This window comes from Dreissena polymorpha, chromosome 1 (genome assembly GCF_020536995.1).
Source record: "Dreissena polymorpha isolate Duluth1 chromosome 1, UMN_Dpol_1.0, whole genome shotgun sequence".
Taxonomy (NCBI): domain Eukaryota; kingdom Metazoa; phylum Mollusca; class Bivalvia; order Myida; family Dreissenidae; genus Dreissena; species Dreissena polymorpha.
In genome coordinates, this window is record NC_068355.1 from 180,916,506 (window position 1) to 180,939,621 (window position 23,116).

The window sequence follows — 23,116 nt, forward strand, 5'->3', positions numbered from 1 at the left end:
GACCTTGACCTTGAAGGATGACCTTGGCCTTGAACTTCCACCACTCAAAATATGCAGCTTCATGATAACGCAGCTTTGAATTTTTGTTTGACCTTGAAGGTTGACCTTGACCTTGAAGGATGACCTTCACCTTGAACTTTCACCACTCAAAATGTGCAGCTTCATGAGAATGCCCCTTTGATATTTTTTTGATTTTTTTACCTTGAAGGATGACCTTGACCTTGAACTTCCACTACTCAAAATGTGCAGCTTCATGAGATACACATGCATGCAAAATATCAATGCTATCTTCAATATTAAAAAAGTTATGACCTATGTTAAAGTTTTCGGACGGACAGACGCCATATATTTGACATTTGACCTTGAAGGATGACCTTCACCTTCACCTTTCACCACTCAAAATGTTCAGCTCCATGAGATACGCATGCATGCCACATATGAAGTTGCTATTTTTAATATTTCAAAAGTTATTGCAAAACTTAACTATCTTAAAGTTTTAAATTTTTTACCTTTGACTTTAAAGGATGACCTTGACCTTTCACCACTCAAAATGTGCAGCTCCATGAGATACACATGCATGCAAAATATTAAGTTGCTTTGTTCAATATTTCAAAAGTTATTGCAAAACTTTACTATATTAAAGTTTAAAATGTTTGACATTAAACCTTGAAGGATGACCTTGACCTTTCACCACTCAAAATGTGCAGCTCCATGAGATACACATGCATGCCAAATACCAAGATGCTATGTTCAATATGTCAAAGTTATTGCAAAACTTTACTATGTAAAGTTTTAAATATTTGACTTTTGACCTTGACCTTTTACCACTCAAAATGTGCAGCTCCATGAGATAACATTTCACTGTTTGTTGCAGACTACTATAATACCAAAGTCAAGCTTCTGGACCAACAGTACCGTGTGGTGAGCCACTTGGATGTGAGGGTTAGACTCATACAGGACATGTGTCTTATCACACCCACTGAGGTTGCAGTGGCTATGTCGAATTATGAGGTCCAGTTTATCACAGTAAGCCAGAGCCAGCTTGCCAAAGGCAGGAAGCTTAAGTTACAACATTATTATTATTAACAGTAAATGTTTGTTTAAATGTGTGTACTTTGATGCATAGCTGAACCTTCTGAATATCCTGAATAATGATATTGACATTGAACAAAACAAGGACATGCACTACTGTATCAACAATGCAGGTCTTTCTCCAGAAATTTGCACAGGGGTAATTATGTGTGATTTACAGGGCACTCATATGGGTTACTCCATTGAATTTATTTAATGTTAGGCACTTAACCAAATGTTACTGTACTTAAGAAAGTGCAATAATTGAACAAATATATATTTAAACTAATCAGCCTTTAAACACCTGATGAATCTTTAATGTCTTTCATGATATTGAAGAATTACAGCAACACAAATTGGTGAGATAAAGTAATAAATTAAAGATTCAGGCACTAAGGTGCTTAAAGAGCCGGGGAAAAGGCATGAGTATTACAAGTATTGCAATTTATTATTTAGTTAAAAGATCATGTAAAGAATTGAATTTATGTTATAGCAGCATAATTTGATTCTGTGAAGTTTTGATACTATTCTTCTTTGACAGATTGTCATATTTCTCTTATATAATTTTGTATTTGTAAACATATTCCTGAATGAACTTGTAAGTGTATGATAGATGCTTCCAGTTGTCCCCTTTCAGGATAAGCATGGGACAATGAAATGTATGTTGTTAAAACAACAATAACAAAACAACTGTACTGATGTTGGCCTGCAATTTATTTTAAGATGTGTATTTTACCATAGAATTAGTTTGAGTAAACATCTTCAGGGTCTACATGTATGTGTACCAAACTGGCATTGCATTGGTAAAACATTAACAGCCGGTTTACTTTAGTCAATATTTATATTCAATATTTCTCATTCACTCAAAATCTTGTCAAAGCAGCAACTACTTATTGATGCTTCTGTATAATTTTATATTATTTTCTAATACAGATATACAGCTTTGACTCATTGTTAATATTGCAATATGTTCATTTAGTTAAATATGTGCATGAAATAAAATTGAATAGCACGCGCCCAGTTGTAAACTTCAAATACTATCAGATAAAGCAAAGCCGATGGGCGGGGCCATTTTGAATATGCGACTATGATCATGTGACTAAAGTCACGTGCGGTAGAAAGTAGTCCGTGAGCCCACGACAGAGGTGAATGTAATGAACCGTAGCATAAGAGAGTGCTAGAAGGAGTGCTGTATTGGAAAAAGAACCCGGTCAATTAATTTTGTCAGTGGACATTCAAAATAAACAACACAACACTGAACTATGACCAATCACAACACTCTCACACAGTATTATCAAGAAGATATTTAAACCAAAAAATCAGTTAAAAAACATCATAAAGTATTTATCGTAAAATCAAGAAAATAATGTACTAAGTTAACTGGTATGAAATTGCTGTTAAAACAATTTTTCTTTCAGAAACTGATAGTCAAGTGTGACAGTGACAGAAGAATATCAATCAATATTTAAAATAAACCCACATTACTGAGGTGAATGAATCAATGAAATACTTGACAGGAACGTAATAAATGTTGGGAATCAATTGAATAATGCAACAGGCACAGTTTTAAAAGCAGAAAGCTTAATTATCAGTGGTGCTTAACTTTTACTGATGAAGAGCTTTTGGTTGCAAAGTTATATGGCAATACAGCATTAAAATACTAATGTACACAAACTAGTATATAAGTATATCAATCAATAAAGAAATAACTGTATACGTAGATTGAAATGAACAGTAAATATTACGATTTCAGAGATCTGAGAAGCATATGATCACTTGTTTTCTTTTGGTTCGTTTACTTGTTATATACCCGATACCTACCTGAATGCGAGACAACTCTTGTTTGCCCTTAGTTTCAAAAAAACCGAATATTTGTTGTTAAGAAAAAATCGGTCCATTTAGTCAATAACGAAATTCCCCAATGTGCCATTTTATCGATTTTAAAAATATCAATTTGACGAGACTCTTTTCTTAAAATGGCTAGAAAATCTCTGTACATATCACACATGTTATTAGGATGAATCCACCATGATTCTTACCTGTGAAATCAGCTGATGAATCTTCATAAAGTCTGCAGACCAGTTCGCTACTCAATGTGAACTTGTACAGAGCAGTATCAGAGCAGATATATAGGTCACCCTGGTTGTGGGCAATACCTGTACAATAATGTTGTAACTTAAGCTTCCTGCCTTTTGCGAGTTGGCTCTGGCTTACTGTGATAAACTGGACCTTATCATACATAGCCACTGCAACCTCAGTGGGTGTGATAAGACAAATGTCCCATACGAGTCCATCCCTCACATCCAAGTGGCTCACCACACGGTACTGTTGGTTCAGAAGCTTGACATTTTTATTTTTGCTATCTGCAACCAGGACCTGTCCATTTGGAAGAGCACATACTGCTTCTATCATGCATGTGTCTGAATCACTTGGCATTTTTACATTGTGCACAGACTTCCCATTCACAGTGAAAACATGGTTTGAAAAGTTCTCTTTTATGAATATATCAGATTGTTGTATATTTTCCAGACATTTTTTACTGGCAATAAAAGAGAGTTCAGGTTTACCCAGTACTTTCGGTATGGCTACATGGAGATGGAACAATTCATAGTGAAGTCTAATGCAGCTGTTTCTCACAACCTTGAGAGTAGCTTGTTTCAGGTTTAGCTCTTCTTTCTTCTCCTTAATAGTGCTTTGCTCAAAATCTGCTAATAAATTTTTGATTCCCTCACGCATTTCACTGATAGGGTATTGCATATGTTCATGTGTTGTATTAACTGTGCTGGTTTCACATTCGCGTAAATACGATATTATATTCACACGCAAACCATCCACAATAAGCCTCTCATAATTTTTGTATGAAACCTTCAGAGACTTCATTCTGTCCTCCTGATATGTCTGACATTGTTTCATTTGTGAAAGAGTATTTTCCGTTCTGAAAGACAGATTCTTGAAGTTGGTTGACTTCCCTCTGGCAGCCTGAGGTAATGGAGTTACTTGTAAGCATAGTCTGAAAAACAACCACACAGGAGACAGTAAGTGATTGAATAGTAATCAACTGACCAATAACCAACTGTTTACCCCGAAACGATATTCATTATAATACAAATTTAAAGGGGCATTTTAACAAAAAAAATATTTAGGCACATACAATAACAATGCATGTTACATCAATTCACATGTTACTTTTCTAGAGGCAATACTAAATGGATTATTATTAAAATAAAAATATATAAATAAATATGTATCTATCTACTGTGTGCTTGGGAAATAATGCAAACCACATTGAACAACAAATCGTGCATTTATTCATTATAATGCTATTACCACTCTTTAGTAATGTCATTACTAGAATGCATGTGTATAACATAGAGTTATGAATATTTAACTCATCATTATTACACTGATTAAAGTGCCACAGGACAAAGTGTGTTTTTAGTAAGACATTCAGTGTTTTCAGTGTTTCAAATTGAAATAATTCTTATGAAATGGCAATCTAAGTATAAAATAAAATATGTTTTTGCATTAGCCGTTTATATGTCTCTTTTACTATAATATTTTTCTTTTTTTTATAAATTATGAGAACTTAATACCTCTGTACTTATTGCTTTCTTGCATAAATTGGCATTAGCTTCATTAATAAATAGATGAAGAATGATGTGGTAATTCATACTTATTGTTAAATACTGTAAAAATTAACAATGGACTAGCACATACACACATACACTCAACCATTTTGACACAAATCACAAGTATATTGACAAATATTGAAACTCCATAATTTTTAATCAAGAGATAAATTCTTGTTACCGTCTAATGTAAAGCAATGGACAAATTTCAAGTGATTTTTCAAAAGTATAATTTGCCCCCTTGGTGCAAAAAGGTATCATATGACAATGAAATGAGAAGGCACATAGCAATTTTGGCATCAATATGGCGAACTGATCTTGCATTTAAACATGTTATCATTTATGAAACCATTTCTTTGAATATAATAGTTTCAAAATGTTTAGCTCCCATCATAATTGGTTGCATAATAGCCCGCACTTGACTTTCTTCTGAGTATAAAGAATGTAAGTATTTTGTCATATTATAATTAAACAAAAAACATAGTATGAATAAAGAAGGCCATCATGGCCCTTAAAGGGACTGTCAACCACGACTAGAAAGAAAAGAAAAGTTGTAAAATACCGCATTTTTTTACAATTATTAGTTTATATTGATTAAAAAATCACGACTGGTATATTACATAACTTGAAAAAAGTTCATATTTTCAGTATATTAGGAAATACAATTTCACGATGTGAAATCAAAAGTACATCGCGAAAATATGTGACATAACGATATACACACTATAAATAACGCAAGTATATTGATCATTTTATATATAAGATATATAAAATTCACTACGCATGCACAATTTGCATTCCTGGGTTTAGCACGTGGCGATGATGTTCAATCTACTGGCGTTATTTATATTTTTGCCTGGTAGTTACCTGGTAGACATACCCAGTAAAATTTATTACCGAATATACTAAAAATATGAAAACTTAACAACTTTTGTTCAAATTATGTAATATACCAGTCGTGCTATTTTAATCAATATAAACTTATAATGGTAAAAACATACGGTATTTTACAACTTTTCTTCGTCGTCGTGGTTGACAGTCCCTTTAAGGGCTAATCTGAGTTCCTGCACATGAATTGTGTAAGGCTTCAACTGGTGGTCTATTGTTTGACCCCACTAGAGTGTTAAGAATTTAGTTTGAGATTTGACTTGGTGACATTGTTTCTAGACGTATGTTATCCCCTTTCAGACTTGGCCTAGATATTGTCAAGATACCGGACCACATTGTGATTTGTTTCCAGAATGAGTCATGAAATATGGTCTCTGTAGTTGCACAAAAGATTTTCTTATTGTTCATCTGGTAAACTACTTTCAACACACAAATGACAAACAATTTGAACTCGGCCTTGACATATTTTCAGGAAGCAGGTTCACATGACTTTAAAGGGTTCACTAATTCATGTCAATGGCTGTAAACACACCAGTAAGTGATGTTTTTTCAAATAACTTTTAAACCATTTTTTAAAGAATTTCAAACAGTGCATACACGACAGTTTTTTATACGGTTTATGACAGTGTGAAAAACATTGGAATAACTTTATTTAACGAGGGCTGTTTGTAAAACATGCATGCCCCCCAAATGGGCTGTCAGTTGTAGTGGCAGCCATTGTGTGAATACATTTTTTGTCACTGTGACCTTGACCTTTGACCTAATGTAAGTTATCATCCGGAAACCATTGTGATATTCGAGTCATTGTGACCTTGACCTTTGACCTAGTGACCTGAAAATCAATTGGGGTCATCTGCCAGTCATGATCAAGGGGAGAGTGAGAGGGGGGTATAATGTGGGGGGGGGGGGTAAGGGGGAGTGAGAGGGGGGTCTAATGTTGGGTGTGGTAATTTATTAATGTTAAAAAAAAATTGGGGGGCGGAGGGGGGTATGGGGGTTTAAAGGGGGTATAATGTGGGGTGTGGTAATTCATTAGATGTTAAACAAAAAAATTGAGGGGGGGAGCAGAGAGGGGGGTATGGGGGTATGGGGGTTAGAGGGGTGTATAATGTGGGGTGTGGTAATTTATTAGATGTTTAAAAAAAATTGGGGGGTGGGGGGTAGGGGGTGAGAGGGGGGGTATAATGTGGGGTGGGGGGTAATTTATAAGATGTTAAAAAAAATAGGGGGGTGGGGGGGTAGGGGGAGGTGAGAGGGGGGGTATAATGTGGGGTGTGGTAATTTATTAATGTTTAAATAAAATTGGGGGGGGGGTGGGGTGGGGGGGTAGGGGGGAGTGAGAGGGGGGTTAAAATGTGTTGTGTGGTAATTTATAAGATGTTTAAAAAAATAATTTTTTGGGGGGTGGGGGGGTAGGGAGGGTAGGGGGTGAGGGGGTTATAATGTGGGGTGTGGTTATTTATTAGATGTTTAAAAAATGTTGTTTTTTTGGGGGGGGTGGGGGTAGGGGGGTGGGGAGATAGGGGGTGGGGGGTAGGGGGGTGGGTGAGAAGGGGAGTGGTATAAATGTGGGGTGGGGTAATTTATAAGATGTTTAAAAAAAAATTCGGGGGGGGGGGTGGGGGGGTAGGGAGTGAGAGGGGGGTTTAATGTGGGGTGTGGTAATTATAAAATGTTAAAAAAAAATGGGGGGGTGGGGGGGTAGGGGGTGAGGGTGAGACGGGGTAATAAGGTGGGGTGGGGTAATTTATTAGTGTTTAAAAACAAATTGGGGGGGGAGTGGGGGGGGGGGTTAGGGGGATAAGGGGAGTGAGAGGGGGGTATAATGTGGGGTAGGGTATGGTATTTATTAGATGTTTAAAAAATTTATCTTTTTTTTGGGGGGTGGGGGTGGGGTGGGGGTGGGGTAGGAGGTTGGGGGGGGGGTAGAGGGGTGGGGGTGAGAGGGCGTAGTATAATGTAGGGTGGGGTAATTTATTAGATGTTTAAAAAAATGTTCTTTTGGGGGGTGGGGGTGGGGGGGTAGGGGGGAATGATAGGGGGTATAATGTGGGGTGGGGTAATTTATTAAATGTTTTAAAAAAAATGGGGGGTGGTGGGGGGTAGGGGGGAGTGAGAGGGGGGTATAATGTGGGGTGGGGTTATTTATTAGATATTTAAAAAAAAATTGGGGGGGGGGATTCTGGTAGGGGCGTGGGATATTGTTTGGGTGGAATCCATTGTGGTATTCAGGTAAGTGTTGTTTTGTCAAAGTAATAATATAATGTGATCATAAAAAATAACAAATGATCTCACACTGACATGATAAATATCCTCTATTCATTAAACATGAAATTTAAACTTATTGCATTTGTTTCCCCTGTATATAAGAAAGATATAATAGTGTATTACCTCCCCTGTCCTGCTAATATTTATATTAATCAACAAAATTAAACATTAACACAATATTTAATATACAAAATATACAAAAAATCTCATATTCTGATAATATTTTTACTGATCCACTCTATTTTACTCAAAGGATGATGTTTCATTGGACTGATAATTATAGATTTAGGATAACAGACCAGTTGCTTCAGTTATATTGTTCAGAGTTCGCCCTGTTGGCCGCGTATGCATTCTTGAGTTTTTATCCAAAAACCATTTTACTATTTCGGGTCACCATGACATTGACCTTTGACCTAGTGACCTCAAAATCAATAGGGGTCATCTGCGAGTCATGATCAATGTACCTATGAAGTTTCATGATCCTAGGCCCAAGCTTTCTTGAGTTGTCATCCGGAAACCACCTGGTGGACGGACCGACAGACCGACCGACAGACCGACATGAGCAAAGCAATATACCCCCTCTTCTTCGAAGGGCGGCATAATAAGCCTTTGTTACATATGATGTGTAATGAATTCATATACACGGTTGTGCTGCATGCAACGTGAAATCTTGGCACCAATTTCAGGCAGATTCAATAATTAAGTATTGTATGCGCCAGCCGCGCACATGAATCAGATTCATATTTGGCCTTAATACTGTCTAGATAAACATTCCAACAAAGTTAAAAGTTTCATGGATAATATATTACAATGTGAATCTAAAGTGGTAACAAAAACGGTACAAAACGAACACCTAACACTACAGCCACACACCGAACTACACCGAAAAGGGTGATTACAATTATAGCACTTCCTGGTCTGGTGATTAAAACTGAGCCCCAACATCTGGTGGTCATTTAAATAAAGTTTGTTAATGTTTATGCAGAACAGATATTATGACAGCACACTTTATCAATGTTTTGAGCATTAGTTTCATTAGAAGCGGGTCACACATGTGAGCCGCATGTGACTTCTTGTGTGAAAAAAAAGATACATGTAATTTAAGTAAAACTACCGGCCGCATTGAAGACATGTTTATTAATTGACTTAAATCATATCTTATTTTGTGGAGAAATAACTCAAATAAATGTTCAGCAAGTTTCTAGGATATTGAGGAATCATATAATACTTCTACTGTGTGTATATAACATTTTCTTTAAATATGATCTAGTGATCTAGCTTTGAACTCAACCTTGAAATCATTTGGACAAATGTTATTACTTCAAAAGTTTTAAAATCGGCCGAGATATCATTGAAACAAATGCTTATACGAGCATTATAAAATCAATTTGGCCTCTAGAGTTTTAATAAGATTTGTAATCATGCAGTTTTACATAGTGACTTAAATACAGTAGTATGTTAAGTTGGAATAAGACATCAATTTGTAATCATGCAGTTTTACATAGTGACTTTAAATTAGTGTTTCACCCTACAGCACCAACTTATCATTTATGATCTAGTCTGAGATATGATTGGGACAAATGTTCTTACCAAATGTCATGAAAAAAATATGCAATAAATGTTATCTACAAGTATGTCAACAAACCTTTTCTTCAATTTTACCTAGTGATCTAGTTTTACATCCAACATGACCAGTTTTGATCTCCACTGATATCATTTGAACAAAATTTAATGTTATTACTAAGTTTCATGAAGATGGACTATACATGTGAGTAATGTGCTTCGTATAAATGAATGATTTGTTTTTTACCAATAACATGCATAACTAATGTCAGTTTGTATTTATTTGTATAAAATATTTGTATGATTTTATGTCGCTGGATATGGACTTAACTAAACAAGAGGCCCATGGGGGCCTGAATCGCTCTACTGCTAAAACACTGTGCAAGTTTGGAAAGAATAAGATGGAAACTTTGTACTTAATCGTGCAAACAAGGAGAATTTTCTCAAATTCAAAGGGAGATTAGTGTGTACTTATTTCTCTGATACTGCTCGTATTCAATAGGGTTCAAGTCCTCATTGATATAAAGATACTGTGCACATTTGGAAATAACTGGATGAAAACTGTGGAATTAATTACGTAAACAAGCGGGATTTCAAAATTTTCTCATATTGAAGGGGAAGTCATTCTGGACTTATTGCTTCGATATTGCTCTTTTTAAACAAGGGCTGTTTGTAAAAAATGCCCCATATGGGCTGTCAGTTGTAGTGGTAGCATTGTGTGAATACTTTTTTGTCACTGTGACCTTGACCTTTGACCTAGTGACCTGCAAATCAACAGGGGTCATATGCCAGTCATGATCAATGTACCTATTAAGTTTCATGATCCTAGGCCTTATTATTCTTGAGTTATCATCCGGAAACTATTTTACTGTTTTGAGTCATTGTGACCTTGGCCTTTGACCTGAAAATTAATAGGGGTCATCTGCCAGTCATGATCAAGGCACTTATGAAGTTTCATGATCCTAGGCCTAAGCATTCTTGAGTTTACATCTAGAAACCATTTTACTTATTTCGAGTCACTGTGACCTTAACCTTTGACCCAGTGACCTGAAAATCAATAGGGTTCGAGTCCTCATTAATATAAAGACACTGAACAAGTTTGAAAAGAATCGGATGAAAACTGTGGGCTTTATCTGATAAACAAGAACAAGTAACCATTTTATTATTTTGAGTCACTGTGACCTTGACCTTTGACCTAGTAACCTGAAAATGAAAAGGTGTCATCAGCCAGTCATGATCAATGTACCTATGAAGTTTCATGACTTAAGTTTTAGACCCCAGATGACCCAAATACAATCCCAACCCAGATTTCCTCAAGATAAACATTCTGACCAAATTTCATAAACATTGGATGAAAACTGCGACCTCTACTGTCTACACAAACACATTTGTTGATGATTTTTCAATTATTTGACCTAGTGACCTAGTTTTTGACCCCAGGTGACCCAAATACAATTCCAACTTAGATTTCATCAAGATAAACATTCTGACCAAATTTAATAAAGATCGGATGAAAACTGCGACCTCTATTGTCTACACAAGGTTTTTCTATTATTTGACCTATAATGTGACCTAGTTTTTAACCTAGCGACCTAGTTTTTGACCCAAGATGACCCAAATACAATCCCAACCCAAATTTCATCAAGATAAACATTCTGACCAAATTTCATAAAGATTGGATGAAAACTGTCACCTCTACTGTCTACACAAACAAATTGTTGACGGACGCACGCACACAAGCACACACAACGCACGCCGGACATCACACGGTCATCAGTGATTTTTTTTTCCTTTTTTTGTTACAGCCTGTGGCATTTGGATGGGGAAAATTAGCGCGATAAACCATGAGATTGGGAAAAATAGCCCGGTAAACCATGAAATTGGGAAACATTATAAATATGATTATAAGAACAGAATAAAACTTGCTAAGTTCATGTTTGACAGCATTTTTATATCATAAAATGTTGCTTTCATGTCTTCTTACAATTTTTAGTTAATATCCTTCCACATGCATATTAAACTTGCAATAACCTATAGATTCTTCAATATACATGTACCATTATGATTTAATCATAATTTCTTTAAGAGTATGAATTTAATTCAGGATGTTTTTTAAAGTAAAATTTGATATGGTGAAAACATGAACAAATATTAACAAACACGCTTTTGTGTTCTTGATGTGTTAATGTTGTATTCGATGGAGCTAAAATAATACATTTCATTTGTTAACCTTTTAATATCTTGCACAATTGACATCCTCAGTTCAATGCTATTTCACCAAACTATACAGCGTGACAAACATAATAAAGCAGAATATGCATGTGAATCTGAATATACACAGATCCACTAACATATAAATCAAATCATGTTTGTCTCTTTCCATTTTCGAACGGTTCTCGTCTGAAATGCTTTAACTTTGTGAACTCCAATTTCCCAACACAGATTTCCGTGACGCACATTCACTGTGAACATTTCTAATAAATATTTGTTGTTGTTCATCTCAAACATAGTATTTTGCGTTAATTGACACACACATTAAATTATCTCCTTATAACCATGTGATATCCGCTGTTAATTTTAGTGTTATTTATCATTTTCGCTGCTCATCGCAAACTTCTCATCTGCTTGCCGCCATCTTGGACGTGTGTAACAACAGGCGTTAACAATCGGGATACATCGACTATCGTCGGTATCCTCCGCAATATAGAGAGAGATGTGTGGATACAAATGTAGCAACGTAAAATCGTATTCGGCTACATTCGCGAACATTCGTAAGTCAGTTGTCATTCGCCGTAGACTCGACAAGCTCGATCGGCACTCGTTCTACGAAATTAACGCTAAATGACATTGTAATCTTATTGGCTTAATTGGGAAAATTTGGTCATTTTTGGGGAATTTTTGTTCAGATTTTTGGGAAAAAACGTCATTTTTTGCAATTGGGAAACAGCAGAATATCGGCGGTAATTTTGGGCAAAAAAAATCACTGGTCATACATGTTGTATAAGGTCACCATGTCACTTTGTGACAGGTGAGCTAAAAATGAACCTATTCAATGCCCTCAGAAAATTCTGTCAGCAAAAAGAGCGTTAGTATGGAAAAGCATGTGTATAAAGACGCTATCGCTATTTTTGCACCTCAGAAAACTTTCAGCGCCGTTAACAATTAAATCTTTAGATCTACAAACCAAATAATTGGTTCTCTTTATTTTACCAGACAATCGGCCCGGTATATTTGACTGACAGGCCGGACCTTATAAATTTTTACAGGACATGACCGTCGGTCCGGTAATGTTTGACTGAGACTGTGGCAGCCATGTTTTTCAACCAACCGGCATCATTTTTTAAATTGTCCAAGATATTTTTGGGATGAATCTTCTGACCATGCAAGTTTCATGAAGATCAGACAATAAATGTGGCCTCTAGAGTGTTAACAAGATTTTACTATAGTCATATATAGCAATATAAGGAAAAATGCCCCGCACCTTTGTGGCCATGTTTTTCAAGTAAACATAAGCATTTTCAAACTCAACTGTCATATCCAGAAAACACATGTTTTGGCCAAATTTCCTGAAGATTGGACCAAAAATGTGACTTTTAGAGTGTTCACATGTTTTCACTATATACATATAGAGAAAATGCCCCGCCCCCTGGTGGCCATGTTTTTTCATCGATCTGGACCATTTTCATACTTGTCTGAGATATCAATAAAACCAATGTTTCAACCAAGTTTCATGATGATTGGGCAAAAATTGTGACTTCTAGAGTGTTCGAAAGGTTTCTCTAAAGCCATATAATACTGCCTTGTTTTTCAACGGACTGAAATCATTTTTGAACTCAACTAACATATGATTTAGACAAAATTTTGACAAAGTTACATGAAGATTTGGCATCAAATGTGACTTCTACAGTGTTCACAAGGTTTGTTTTTTTTTTGACCTAGTTTTTAACCCAGTTTTGAACTCAGTCAAGGTATCAATGGGACAAGTGTTCTGACCAAGTTTCATGAAGATCGGACAATAAAGGCCTCTAGAGTATTCACAAGGCAAAATGTTGACGACGAACGACGCACAACAGACAAAAAGCAATCCCAAAGGCTCATCATGAGCATGTTGTGCTCAGGTGAACTAAAAAGAAACATGACAGCCAGAAAGTGAAGGACAAATTGTCGTGCGAATAAAAAGCACTGTTTCCGTGGCTTTGTACTTCAACATATGACGATTGCAAACGACTCCATAAAATGTGAGCTTTGCAAAAATGCTTGTTAAGTTCCTATCATAATTGGTTGCATAATAGCCCACACTTGCCTTTCTTTTGTGTATGACAAATGAAAGCCTCACGTTATATTGGAATTAATGTCAAACATATTACATATGAACAAAGAGGGTCATCATGGCCCTTAATGGCTCATCTGTGTTCCTGAACATGCATTGTGGAATACTTCAATTGGTGGTCTATTATTTTACTCCACTTGACCCAAATTCAATTATTGAAATTGTATTGTCAACAAAAACACTATAATCAAGTTTCATTAAGGAGGAGTCATAAATGTTGCCACTAGAGTGGTAAGAATTTAGTGAAAGATTTGACCTGGTGACATTGTTTCTAGACCATGTGATCTACTTTCAGACTTGGCCTAGATATTGTGAACATACACATTCTGTGTTTTGTCCAGATTGAGTCATGAAATCTGGTCTCTGTAGTGGCACAAATGATTTGTTATTGTTCATCTGCTAATCTACTTTCTACACGCACATGACACAAACATTTGAACTCAGCCTGAGCCTTGACACATATTCAGGATGCAGGATTACAGGACTTTATGGGGTTCACATATTGATGTTAATGGATGTAAACACACCGGTAAGTCGTGCTTTTTTCCATATACCGTATTTTTCGGGGTATAAGTCGCGACTTTTTTACAGGCAAAAGTAACATGCGTCGTATGCCCCGGAGCGTCTTATGTATGTACAAAATCGATTTTTCTAAAGTCAGAATGTGAAATTTTTAAGTCAGAATTGCATAAATCCGCGAGTTTGATAACCATTGCCGGTAATTTGTTTCGCTGTTTTTTTTGTAACACAATTTTATTTTACACATAGTTGATTACACACTACAAACGATACTATTGGGGTACTATACAGTACCGTAACGTAAATTAAACACCGCAACAAAAAAAGTAGTCGTCTGCTAAATTTATTTTACGAGCTAACCTTACGATTTTTACAACAATTTGAAACAAAAAATAATAAAGTACAACAAACAAACACAATATCAATGAGAAGCAGAGTATACAACAATAAGTATACAATAAGATATGGCACAATACCATACATGCCATAAATTTTCAGACCGATTCCGGGACAAATATTGTGCTAAATTTTCCGGGACATTTGCTGATTTTCCAGGACATGTATACAAATAGCGATATATGAAGTCATACATGTATTTTTGGTACATTTTTTCGCGATATCCAATTAGTTAAATTACTTATGTAACTTACCTGGAATAAACAAATTAAACATCCATTTAAGATCAATGCACAAAAAAAACATTATTTAAACAAGAAGAATTAATTATAATTAACATCGTAAATTGCTTTTAAACAATTGACAAATTAAACATTTCTACATCCGTTACTAGATACAAGCCACGTGTTTTGCGTGTTTGAAAAGAGCACATGTATATAAACATGAGATAGTTCAGTGCTGATTTAATTTTTAGTCACTGTATACACTTAAAACGTGGACTGCGTGTAACATGGGTGATGAATTCAGACGTTGTCATGGGTGGCGCGCGCTGTGTAAGCTATGACGTCAAACTGTTACAACTTACATTGTATGCACTGAGCGTAAAGTCGACAATACAAATTCACATCATTTATTCGCCATGGTCGTCGACATCGGAGAATCCGTCAGCAATGTCCCCAGTGTGCATTACAAGCGTTTATTGGTATGCCTGCAATACCACATGTCTGCAAACCTGAGATCTCAAATACCCTTTAACCATCTGCGATAGATGAACGAACATAATCTCTCCATGGGAGACGATGTCCCCAGTGTGGATTAATAGCGTTTATTGGTAAGCCTGGTACGACACACGTCTGCACACTTATATTAAGATTATCATGATAAGAATATTAGCCCTTCTCATAACAGGCCTCATTTTAATATTCATCATAAAAATGCTCGTGTTACCAATTAAAGAATGCCAGTATACTTTATGCTACAAAAGTTTTGCAAACAATACACATTAAAACAAACAAACATCGCTATACTATTTTAATAAAAAGGTACATTTATTTTTTATGAAACAGCAAATGCTGCATTTATAGCCAAAATGCAGTTTATTACACAATAATTGTTTTTTATTTTGTTTTGTTGTATTATCAAATGCGCTTATTTAAATTCGTATTTCCAATTTTATTGCTAACGCCACGTTTACGCTAGTCACATCTATAGCTCATGTACTTTTCTTTGTTCTGGTAGAAAGCGCGCGAAAATTACCGTGGGTGTATACATTGTTGAAGAAAAACTGTGTAGCGAAGAGAATGCTGTATCTTTGACGTTACGCTCATTTAGGTAGTTTATTATTGAAACAGAAAATGTTCTGTGTACTGATTTACAGGAAAATCTGGTCAAGACTTGATTGAATTTTGGTATTTGTGAAAACATGATCAGCAGTGTTTACACTGCGATGTTTTGACAAAACGATACAAATGTGCGAATGCAACGGCTTGCGGATAGGGTCAAATATTACCGGTAATACAATTTGTTCTGAATGACGTTTTTGTTTAAATAAATACGTTCAAATAAATTTAATGGAAAAAAATATATCAATACAATGAGCATGTGGGAGAACAAATGCCAGCATCGTTTTTAAGATGAATTTTCTATCTGAAATAAAACACGAAAGAGGATTAAACATTTAATGGATAAACGTGTGACTGCATTTTTGGGAATATTTAATGATGATTTATGTGCGTCGTTTACGCCGGAGCGTCTTATGTATGGACAAAAATAAAATAATGTAAAAAAAACGGGGATGCGTCTTACATTCCGGTGCGACATATAACCCGAAAAATACGGTAACTTTTAAAAACCATTTTTCAGAAGAATTTCAACTAATGCATAAAAGACAAGTTTTATGTGGTTAATGGCAATGTGAAAAACATCGGAATTACTTTATTTAATAAGCCTGCGTTCTTAGCCAACGATTTGATTTGTAATGGATTCATATACATGGTTGTGCTGCATGCAACGTGAAGTTCTGGCACTGATTTCAGGCGTATTCAATGATGGAGTTTTGTATGCACATGAACCAGATTCATACTTGGCCTTACTATTGTCTGGCACTGATTTCAAGCGTATTCAATGATGGAGTTTTGTATGCACATGAACCAGATTCATACATGGCCTTACTATTGTCTGGCACTGATTTCAAGCGTATTCAATGATGGAGTTTTGTATGCACATGAAGCAGATTCATACTTGGCCTTAATATTGTCTAGATAAACATAATCCGACCAAGTTTCATCGATAATACATTACACATGTTGCATCAAGAGTGGTAACAAAACGGTGCAAATCGGACACCTAACACTGCATGCTGCACACCAACTACACCGGACGCCTGACAAAGGGTGATTACAATAGCACTTCCTGGTCTGGTGATTAAAACTGCCTCTGGTGGTCATTTTTTATAAAACAAAACACAATCATCTTTTTATTCAGAACACATATCATGACATCACACTCTTTCAATGTGTTGAGCAAGTTTCATTAAAAGTGGGTCACACATGTGACTTCTTTATAGTGTAAAACTGATTTTACTATGGCAACATAAGCAAAACTGCCCGCACCAAAATAAGATATAAATAATATCTTATTTTGCGAAGAAATCACTTAAATCAATTTTAAGCAAGTGTCAATATTATTGAGGAAACATATACTACTTCTACAGTATTCATAGTCTTTTCTTTTTATATTACCTAGTGACCTAGTTTTGAACTTGGACAAATGTTATTACTTCTACAGTTTTCAAATCCGCTGAGATATCATTGGAACAAATCTCTCACGAGGATTATACAATCAGTGTGAACTCTAGAGTTTTATCAGAGTTTTTTTCAGTTTGACCTTGTGAGTTAGTTTTTCACCCTACCCAAGTTTGATCTAGTCTGAGATATGATTGGGACAAATATTACTAAGTGTCATGAAAACAATGTAAAATAAATGTTAACTACAAGTTGAAATATGTTAACAAACCTATGCTTCAATTTCACGTAATGGTCTAGTTTTACATCCAACAGGACCAGTTTCGAACTTCACTGATCCACTGATATCATTGGAATAAATGTTATTACCAAGTTTCATGAAGATTTGACAATACATGTGAGTAATGTGATTTGTACATTAACAAATGATTTGTTTTTACCAATAATATGCATAGTGTAAGTTTGTATTAATTTGTATAAAATATATGCATAATGTTATGTCCCCTGACATGGATTTCAATACAAAAGTATGTTTGCTGTGATAGACCACGAACATGTTTAAGTGATTACATGTATATCTTGTATTGATCTGGCAAATGGTTGTCGGACTAAATATCTGATACAGTATATAACTCTTCTTGAGCTTTCAGGACGTGTGAAATATGTCTAAGATTTTAATAGGATTAATGTTGTTACTAAGTTTCAATTGACAATTAATGTGGCCTCTCGAGTGTTCTTTTAAATTGTGTCTTACAAACTATTTGTTTGAACCATACATGACCCAGTTTTAAATATATTAGGTTTATACTTTGGACACATATTCTGACAAAGAGTTTCATAACAAAATGGGGCAATAAATGTGTCTTCTAGAGTGTTCACAAGATTGTTCTTTCATGTAACCTAGTTTTTACCTCACATGACCAGACTTAACACGTGGCCAAGATATCATTATGACAAAATGTTCTGAACGAGTTTTATGAAGATTTGCCAACACATGCCATCCTTGGGTGTTCAAAAGGCAAATGTTGATGATGAACAAGGGGCGACAAAACATGGACAAAACTTGGATCACAAAAGTTCACCATAAGAATGTTGTGCTCAGGTGATCTTTTAATGTGATGTGTAGTGTTTGCAAGGTATCACCATCGGCATGTCAGAAGCATGTCCCTCTTTCCAGCTATATCATTAGAAAACAAGGGCTGTTTGTAAAACATGCATGCCCCTCATATGGGCTGTCAGTTGAAGTGGCAGCCATTGTGTGAATACGTTTTGTGTCACTGTGACCTTGACATTTGACCTAGTGACCTGAAATATCAAAAGGGGACATCTGCCAGTCATGATCAATGTACCTATGAAGTTTCATGATCCTAGGCTTAAGCATTGTTGAGTTATCATCCGGAAACCTTTTTACTATTTCGAGTCACTGTGACCTTGACCTTTGACCTTGTGACCTGAAAATCATTAGGGGTCATCTGCCAGTCATGATCAATGTACCTATGAAGTTTCTAGATCCTAGGCCTAAGTGTTCTTGAGTTATCATCCGGAAACCATCTGGTGGACGGACCGACAGACAGACTGACGGACGGACCGACATGTGCAAAACAATAATCCCCCTCTTCTTCGAAGGGGGGCATACAAATATTCTGAAAAAATCTTAATGAAGATCGGTCAAACCAGACATTCCCAAAAGTATTTAAAGGTCACAGGACATTGGGTCCTGTTGACTTAAAAAAATGTACGACCAGACTGGGATTCATAAGACCTATACATCACGTCATCAACTCAAATTTATTGACATAATGATTATTGGGACAAGAGCTGTCACCATAGGATGACATATGCCCCCTTTAAACGCTTTGATAGAAGTTTTCGAAACATAAACGCATATTTCGAAACCTAAACACGGATCCTAAGTTCAAGGTCAAGGTCACAGGGGTCAAAATGTTGTGGCATATGAAAAAGCCTTGTCCATAATTATACACATGCATACCAAATATGAAGGTTACATCTGAATCGACATAGAAGTAATGAGCATTTTTCGAAACCTAAACGCATAGTGTGACGGACAGAAAGACGGACAGTGCGATCACTATATGCCCTCCTCCGGGGGCATAAAAATGAAATGAAAAATAAACACAGCACTGAACAAGTAACACTAACAAATCACAACACAATCACAGTATTCTTAAAAAAAATATTTAAACCAAAATGAAGTTAAAGACAATGCAAGTTTTCAATTGAAAATTCCGAAATTGTATACTGGCATGCACATTTCTGTGAACACCAATGTTTTCACTGATGCTGATAGTTAGGTGTCACAATGACTGAAGGATGTAAATAAATTATTTCTACATAAAAACCTTTATACGTGAAAGGACTCAATGAAGTACCTCAAACAATTTAACACATGTTGCTAGTAATTACATAATTTTACAGACTAAGTTTTTAAAGCAATTCAAGGTATTTACAATATTTCAATAACATACATTTCCCGGTCTGGAAATTATATGAAAACTCAGAATTAAACTACAAATATAAACAAACCAACCACAAAGATATAAAAATCAATGAAAAAGCACTATTAAGCGTTAATTAATATCAAAACCAACTGTAAATACCCGAATACAACTATCTGAGTTGAAGAACGTGTTTTGGTTTAACAGTAAAAACTATTGACACATTTACTTGCATAGGAGAAAGTTTTCGGTGCGCATGTGCAGTAACATTTCATGACTGTTAACAAAAAACAAGGTAATTTGTACTGCTCATATTTCATACAAGCTTGCTTTTTAGTTTCATGTTTTAATTCTATGAAATAAATAAACTTTTGCTCTTTAATTATTTACTGGACATGTGAACCGACAACAAAGCATTTTCAATCGGACCTGTTTTAAAAACTTTGGTCAGGTACGACAGTTCGGCACATTAAAGAAAGAATGCGAACAATGCTTTTGTTGTATAGAGTTGAAAAACTGTTGTTTTTTTCAATTTGACTATGTGACCTACATTTTTTATCTCACATAGCCCAGTTTCAAATTTGGCAGAAATATCATAGAGGCAATTTATGTTCTTACCAAGTCCCATGAATATTGGGCAATACATGTGGCGCCTCTATAGTTTTCATTAGCTAATTGTTGGACAGACAACGAACAATCAACATAAAGAGATCAGGCTGAGAAAAGCTCACCATGAGCAGGTTATAAGCTCAAGTGAGTTAAAAAATGCAGGCTCAAACATTCAGCCATTAAGTGTGACCTATCCTTTATACATGTACATTGGGTAAAGGCATACATGCATCAGACATTATACAGGCAGGTTGATTAAAGGTTTTTTCTGAAACAAAGCTCGCATTGCCGCATGGGAGTCATTACATTATTTATGAGAAATGTACTGTTTATAAACTGTTGATTGTCACAGCTTTAGGTCCATCATGATTATTGCATTTACCATTTTGACTTGAAACAACAAAGAAAGAGTTTATAATTTAGTCATTTCAGTGAAGGACTTTTTACACTATGTTTTTTTGCTGAAATATGGCCAATATCTTGTAATCCATATACTTGAACCATTGAAGAGTTATTTATTAACAAACACAAATTAACAAATTAAAGCTGAACAACAAATTGTTCACATGCACTGATTTGGAAATACTTATATAACTAATATTACAATAATCCAAACAAATTAAAATGGATGATGGTAATTGAATTATACAATGCAGTAATTTATACTGATATAAAATAAACAATAATTTTAGCTACCTGTGATTAAGCTCAACACATTTAGAGCAGCACAGATGATTGTGGTCCAGGCAGAACATTGTTAACTTTTCACGCTTGTGTATGATGCATATTAAAAGAGAAGTCTCCATCTTCTTAGAAAGTGGCCACTTTCTTATTTTATCCTTTCCATAAGGATATTTTTTATAAAACCACCAACCATGCTGTCTGTGGGAGTTTATACATGTTCTGCAGAAGTATTTAAGACATTTTTCACAGTAAAAATCTGCATCTATTTCTACAGACCGCTCTGTTTTGCAGATTGTACAACAATAATACATAACCACATCAGAATTTCTAGAAATTCCAGATGTCGCCATTTTGTTAATTCACTTTCAACAAACAAGATTTTACAATCTGAAATAACTTGAAATAGTTATGTCCAAGCATATGTTTTACACACACCCACACAATGTTATTAAACATAGACAAGTGATATGAAATTTCTAACTGAACAGCACCCAAGTTAACCGTCAAATGGCACTTGTATGATAGAGGTTTACAGTGTAACTATGTATACTGTCACATGACTATTGGGTAATGTGTGTTTTGATTACTTGAGTTTAAACTGTACCAACGAAGCTGTATAGATAAAACCTTTAAACCAAATTTTTTAAAACACCACATTTTTAATTGCTCTAATAAATGACATGTTATGAACATGGAAGTATAATGATAATATTAAGCAGGTTCTAACATAAACCAATTTTATTACAATATCAGATCCTTTCCCCCATACAGTATTAACAAGAGGGCCATGATTGCCCTGAATCGCTCCACTGTTTTTTTTATGCGACAAAAGCGTGCAATGCGCATGGGTTGAAATGTACTCAAGCATGTGACTGTCTCTTTCTATCCCTCGTCCCACTGGGTTCTTAATATTGGAAAGGTGAGCATTTTTATATATGGAAAATGTTACAACGGTGTTAACTAAACAGACTAAAAAGCCCGGGAATTGTCGCACAGGTCCTTTGCTTATTGTGTAGGTACATTTATCTCTCCAAAAGATATTGACGTTTTTTCTATTTCACATATTTTTAGATGCTGAAGATCAAATTTACGCATGTTCTACAAGATGAATAAAAGTTCATTCATTCAATCATGAATCTTTTTCCATTAAATTCCAAAAAGTGTATGTTGGTTTCAAAGTTTCTGTTTCTTATATAGTTCATGACATACAGTACCGCCAAAGCGGGACAAACGTATTTCCCGATACGCGGCGGCAAGGCGAAACGAGTCGATGCCGCGTCAGTCATTGAAGCAGCGTCAGTATGCGGCGGCAAGTCGCATTTCGCCGCGAAACTTCGCATCTGTCCGCCGAGGCATGCCGCTATCCGCCACATGATGCCGAGTCGATGCGCATCATGAAATAACAAATCTTTTTAAAATTATTAGTTACATGTAGTTAACAAATTTTGAAAGAACAATTATAATAATAATTAAAATCATAACAAATTTATTGTGCGCGGATTGTATTAGCATATACATGTAAGCATAGTTAATGTGTCTGGCCAATTAAGTTTGTTTCCCGCCCGTTGTGTATGTATTTCACACATAAACAAGGTCACGTTATTATGTTTTCGCACATACAAGTGGTCAAGGCTCCAGCATATGGTGGATTTATAAATTAATTGCATGTTGTTTTTGATTATATTTAAGCTGAGAAAATTAGCAGTTTGAAGCCACATCAATAATCAAGACGGTGACGACATATTTGTTGTTTTGTTAATTATCAGCTTATTATAACTATTTTTTAAATATGCGTATATAAACACGTTTTATTTTGTTCATATTATACAGTTAATATCGCTACTAATTACCCGATAATATAATCCCGTATATTCCAGTTTTAAAGCAAATGCTGGTAAATATTTACGATACACAAACATTCTCGATATTTCCTTAAGTATCAAATACATTTTGGCATTT

General features: G+C 35.4%; 1 protein-coding gene across 19 annotated transcripts in view; it reads right to left on the bottom strand.

Moving 5' to 3' along the window:
• Positions 1 to 21,653, bottom strand: part of LOC127863704 (uncharacterized) — a 259,681-nt gene extending 238,028 nt beyond the window's left edge. For all 19 annotated transcript variants that reach the window (XM_052403399.1, XM_052403374.1, XM_052403427.1 and 16 more), the window contains exons 1-2: positions 21,170 to 21,653; positions 3,111 to 4,081 (exon numbers count right to left, since the gene is read on the bottom strand). In XM_052403399.1, coding sequence (XP_052259359.1) covers positions 3,111 to 4,081; positions 21,170 to 21,507 — 1,309 coding nt within the window. In that variant the 5' untranslated portion in view covers positions 21,508 to 21,653. The remainder of the gene's footprint in view (positions 1 to 3,110; positions 4,082 to 21,169) is intronic.
• Positions 21,654 to 23,116: the final 1,463 nt, after the last annotated feature.